The following is a 5,844-nucleotide window of genomic DNA, read 5'->3' on the forward strand; positions in this document are numbered from 1 at the left end:
TCATTTCTAATTTCTTTACATTACAAACAGCCAAACTATATATTTGCAAATGTGACAAAACTTAAAATAAACATGGGAACTGATCTGAGCCTAAAATATTGTCAGCTGTTGACATGTAAATGTTAGCTTTGCAGCTCATGATATAAGGCCCCAAGTGGCTCCAAATCTAATATCAATATTGTTTAATATTGGGGAACAATATAATGGCAACTTAAGGGGAAAAATCCAATTTTACATTACTGACAGCCTTTTGCTGTCCAAATTATCAATACAATGTCACTCAAATTTAAATGTTAGCCAAGTCAGGCTACACATCCTGATGGTAGAGTTAAAATGTTTCTGGACACTGTATTTGAACCAATCAAGCAAACTGGCAATGTCATTTGAAACACCAATGATGGCACCATTGCCTGAGTGCTTATGAGTGTCAACAATAACATATTCTCCTTGTGCAGAAGTTAATACTGACACAGTGCGTCCATCAACCACAATTACACCTGCTTGGAAGTCACTGACTCTACTTTGAGTAAACAGACTAATAAGGTTGTCTAGGTCTTGGTTGGGGCAATGACACTGTTGCTCATCATAAGCTGCAAGTTCAAGTTCGTCTTCAAAATTTTCAAATGCATCCTCGACATCAAGATTGATAGCTTGTCCTTCGAATGCACTGTCATGCAGTGTATTGCCATCTATAATCGCATTGGCAATTGCATTTTTCCACTGGGGTGGCAGAGAAGTGCAAGACAGCAGTGATGAAAATTTCTGCTTCTTAAACTGGAGCCCTAAGAATATACATATTAATGTACAGGCATTGCTACCATCTCTACCACCAAATTCTGATTGGCAAAGGTTTGACGTTAGGGTATATTGGGCAACAGGCAATCCATAACAGTTACATTCCTTTGGAACATCCAGTGTGGTAGGTCCTGGAAGCTCAGTACTCTCTGGAGGGGTGACAACAACTTGATCTCGATAACCTTTACCCGAATCTGTTGCACGTGACACCTCAACTCTAGCCTTAACTCTGGCAAGACCACTTCCATAGTTTAGGGCAGAGAGATGACCTCCTGCACCAAATTTAAGAAGGCTATACAGGGATTCTATGGAACTGCCATTGATTCTTAGTGGTGCAACAAAATATGAAGCTTTGAAATTTGCAAAGAACCATTCACAGAAGCCAAGGAATGAACTGACCATTATACGGAGAAGGTCCCATGTCTATTATAAATAATAATAAAAATAAGAACTGTCAGATAAAGATGTAGATATACAAGTATAAGTAGCAATAGATAAAAATGTTTTATATCTGCAGCTGGATGTATAGTAACTGATCAGAATACACTGAAGTCACAACCATTCAAATTGCTACTGAATAATATCAATTATAGAACATTTGCTCATTTATAAACAACTGCAGCTGCATGCATCTGTAAATGTCCATAACTTTCTCTTCCCATTACTTGTTAGAAAGGTTCATAAATTATCTCATTAGACTGTTGTATCAGGGTTTTCATACTTTTTTATAAATTTACCCGTTATCTGTAAAAAGCATTTATTTCAATGTATTACCTGCCATGCAAGGAAATACCTCTGCCTGGACTTTGGGTTGTTATCAGGGTACACTGGAAAGTAAGGAAACACAATATTCATAAGAGTGGCCACTTTAGTAAACAAGCAAGGCACCCTCAACCCTTTAAGCCCTAATATAAAAAATTATATTCTCCCAACTGTTGTTTAGAGGTTTGTATAACTAATAAAGGGGAATCTGGATACAAATCACAAACTTCTATCTATGTAATGAACATTTCCTTTATTCTCCTGACCATGTTATTTAATTAGATTATAAGAAGAACTTACGTGTGGATCACTTTCAAGGAAGTAATAAAGGGTTAGTGAAAATGGTTCGATGGTGTCCTTGGATGATAGAGATGATTTTAATTAATTAAATAGTAAAACTAACAAAAAAAATGTCACCACAAAAGTGTGATCGTATATCCAAACATTTGAATAGCCCAAAATCTGTAAGAGCAGGACTGGTTACAGCTTACTGCTAACCAATACGAAAAGGGCTCACTAGTTTCCAGTGTGGTCTCTCACGAGTTACCAAGATGGCGGAGGATGACAATCTTGGTAAAGACTTGCTTCCATTTCTCAGAGTGCCCTTGGACGTGAGGGACCTGGAACAACAAAACTGAAACAACCCAAATCCATACAAAAATGCTAACCTTGAGCATAAACATTATCGAAAGCATGTTGTTTAGGCCTAAGGTTAGCATTTTTGTAAAGGTTTGGGTTGTTTCAGGTATTGTACCCTTCACCCCCTTCCGCCACCCCAGGCCCCTCTCGTCCAAGGGCACTTTGCGATATAGAAACAAGTCTTTACCGACAATCTTTCTACGGATTCATTTTAACTGAGCAAGATTCGAAAGATACTGGAGTTCATTGAAAGGGTTAAGTGCTAAACTGGAGTGTGTAATGCATCATGTTCCTTTTGGGACAAGGTCGATTATGAGAGCATCAAACAAGGTAATCTGTAGTTGATATTTCTCACAATCTACAGAATACATCAGAATAAAAGCTTAATTTTTCATTTTTCCGTGTACAGAGTGATTTTATGTTCAAATTATGTTTGGAGCTTAAGCTAAGTACATTTTTTACAAACAGTGAATTAACTCGAAAGACATCACATTCACATTGGCATGCTTTGAATTAAGACCAAACTTTGTTGTACATGTTGAAGTTAAGCTCATTTTTTCAAGGCACCAGATGCAAATAAAATCGTAAAATGGCACTTAATTAAACTTTGATTGTTGTCTCACTGGCACATTCAGTATTATTGCACAAAATTCTCAAGAATTTCAACTCACTCAAGTGACTCAAGTTGAGTCATTGAGTGGAATTCCTAAATGATATCGATACTCCCCCATGGCTTGGCTTATTTCCATATGTGGGAAACTGGGAATTCATTTCGCAAGGGAAATGCAATGTTAGACCAGCTTATGATTTCAATACCAGATTTGTAAGTAACAAGCATGTTGATAAAAACAGCAGGAAAAAAAGAAAGAAAAAACTATTAAGATACCTGTTCTTTGATGGCTGTTATACCAGTCAGTGAAGAACAGAAAGCCTTTTTTGATATTACAAATGACAGGACTGTCCATACTCCTGATTATCTTCTTGCTCAGAATGCCTTTCTCAAAAATAAGGTTGCAAGCCTCCAGGTACTCTGCAGTTTTCATAACCATAGCAGCATCTGGAGGCTGAGGTTCTGTTTCTGAGTAACCTTTCAGAGTGCTTATCATATACTTTTGCTGTAAAAAGAACATAATTACAACTATCTGACAATTTTAGACCACAACACACTCGCAAATCTACGTAGATATAAGAAGTTTAGTTTCTCTTGAAACGTGATAAGGTACGTGGCAGGGGTTATGAGACAACAAGTTTCTTAAATAGTCTTATTAAAAATACATTTTATTTAAAGTCAACTATTTGATTCAGTTTCAAGTGTGAGTCCTCATTAGCTTTATGGTGATTCCCACTTTGATACTGAAATAATATTATTATAATTATTGAGCTACCTTTCTTGCATTCGAAAGCTCATAAAAAAGACAAGTATGTACTTTAAAAGGAAAAACAATTTTCAAAATAATATTTCTTGTACCTGCATAATCTTTGCCGGTTGCACATTCAGTCTTGTCCAAACATCCCTATAAACAAAGTTGTATCGCAAGCCTGGAACGCGTGGGGCACATCCTTGATCAGTCCTGATACGATCCCGATTGTACTGATCTTCAATTGCTTTCCAACCAAACCTAACTCCACCAATTTCAAAGTTTTTTGTGGACTGGTGCCGTGAACTGTAGAGTGCTGCAATTTGGTTCTTCAACTATGTGGATATTAATTAATTAATTAAAAGAAAAACGAATTGCTTTTGCTAGAAAAATGCAGTTACTGTAATTATTATTATTAAAGAAAATAGTATTTGACTGTTAATCCAAATGATATCCATACTCCCCCATGGAGGAGTTTTTGTTTGCATGCTCCTTCTCATCTGAAACTTTTATCCCCTTAAAAAAATTTCCCTAGGAAAATTGCAAATCATTTAAAAAATGAATACCTGATGGGAAGGGCATATTATCATATATAAAGACATCACCATCACTGCTGGGATCATATGGGTTGGTGAACTTCATTCGTGGAAGGAACTGATCTATGCCATCTCCAGCCTCAAGTGGAAGTTGTGTCCTCTTATATTCTGCAAGAACCTTTAACAGGGATAGGTTGCTGGATGCCCCATCACAAACCATTGCCTTCACTCTAAAATTGTATAATGAGAACACCTTGAGTGTTCTCATTACACAGTCATGGAGAAACGAGTGGTCCCAAGTCTTGGCACAGTTGAAGTAGGGGCCAATAATGCTGTAGCTGGATGTGAGGTCACGCCAAATAAACTGCAAGACATAACTCGTCTTCATCTCACTGTCCGGATCCAAAGCATAAAAAATGTCGTGGAGGAATGGCAGCTCATCTGGAGACATAGCGAATCCCATGACTTTGTTCCCAGCCATGTTGAACATAATTTTTGATTTGAACTTTTGTTTCATCAAAAATTAAAACGCCAGCCTTCCTTGGCTTTGGCTTTTTCTTTTGCTGTTGTATTTTAACAAATTCTTCATACTTTGTGACCTCTTGCTCTATTGCCTTCTCATCTATTCCACATTCTATGCTGTTTGCATTCATAATCTTTTTGACTTGCTTCTCACATGGCAACTGAATGATTTCCAGATTTCGTAATGCTGCATGGGCTGAAGGAGACCTTGCATACACCGCACCATTATTAGGGGCCAACCATTTAACTCTTGAGGTGGGGGGCAAGAGATTTTGAAAAAAAATTTCCTGCAAGCACTTGTTGGAAGAACAAAATTGCATGCAGCACAAATGAAATAGAAAAAAAAATCTTGCACTACTGCAAGCTAGAAAAAAAAATGTTGCAAAGCTACTTCATCATTCCTGGGGGGCTTTACAAAATCCCAGCAAAACTGCAACCATTCCGGATAATCTGCAAGCCAGTGAGCCACTCTGGTTAGCCTATTAAAATAACACATTGATTGGCCTAAAGAACACTCTGGTTAGCCTAAACGTCACACCAGTTGGCCTGCAGTTAGCTTAGGTAGCTTGCAGTTTGCCCTTATAATGGGATAAGGGATTTCTTGCTTGCTCGGTCCACATAGCTCCAAGTCATAGGAGTCATGCAAGCCATTACGGTTAGCCTAAATTACACATTGGCTAGCCTAGTTAGCACTAACCTGCGATCAGGCTCTATGTTAGTTTCGCGTGGTACGTAATGTGGAGTTGGCGAAACGAAAAATAGAGCCTGACCAAATTCCTCTTCGATATTCCTTCCGCCCACTTTTTTTGATTGATTGACATGTCCTTCATCGGCCAATCAAATTTACTTCCATTACACCAATACACGCGTGCAGCGTTCACGGCAGATTCACGCTATATTGTTTTGACCAGAGTTAATTACCGTGAGAGGAATATTATAAACGAATTCGAAGGTTACCGTGGCTTTAATTTGAGAAAAACACATTTATAGCATGGGGAATGTTACTTTCTGTACCTTTTCGACGACTATATTGCGGCCGGTGTAATTCTTCCTCCGAACTTCACTGAATATGCAATCTTTTAAGCTTGACATCTTAATTTGTAATTGCGATAACCTAGCATTTTGTCGTTGGACGGTTTGCAATAGATTTTTAAAGAAAAAAAAAAGGAGAAATACATTATTCCTTTAACGTGTTTGCCCATGAAGGTTTCTTTGGTGATTTTTTCGGGTAA

At 37.7% G+C, this 5,844-nt stretch overlaps 1 protein-coding gene across 1 annotated transcript; it reads right to left on the minus strand.

Moving 5' to 3' along the window:
- Nucleotides 1–124: 124 nt before the first annotated feature.
- LOC137983049 (uncharacterized) lies at nt 125–4,303 on the minus strand. Its single transcript, XM_068830212.1, has 5 exons — nt 4,121–4,303; nt 3,665–3,889; nt 3,083–3,311; nt 1,570–1,622; nt 125–1,218 (listed from the first exon to the last, which is right to left on the minus strand). Exons 1-5 carry the CDS (start codon nt 4,175–4,177, stop codon nt 277–279), a joined length of 1,506 nt encoding a protein of 501 aa, XP_068686313.1. The 5' UTR covers nt 4,178–4,303; the 3' UTR covers nt 125–276.
- Nucleotides 4,304–5,844: the final 1,541 nt, after the last annotated feature.

This window comes from Montipora foliosa, chromosome 13 (assembly GCF_036669935.1).
Source record: "Montipora foliosa isolate CH-2021 chromosome 13, ASM3666993v2, whole genome shotgun sequence".
Lineage (NCBI taxonomy): Eukaryota > Metazoa > Cnidaria > Anthozoa > Scleractinia > Acroporidae > Montipora > Montipora foliosa.

Excerpts from the sequence above, each read along its gene's own strand:
- LOC137983049 (XM_068830212.1), bottom strand. The coding sequence starts at position 4,177 with ATGATCCCAGCAGTGATGGTGATGTCTTTATATATGATAATATGCCCT. Across the intron at positions 1,623-3,082 it reads TAACAGCCATCAAAGAACAG|TGTACCCTGATAACAACCCA; the intron begins GTATCTTAATAG and ends CTTACTTTCCAG. Across the intron at positions 1,219-1,569 it reads GGTATTTCCTTGCATGGCAG|ACATGGGACCTTCTCCGTAT; the intron begins GTAATACATTGA and ends TATTTATAATAG.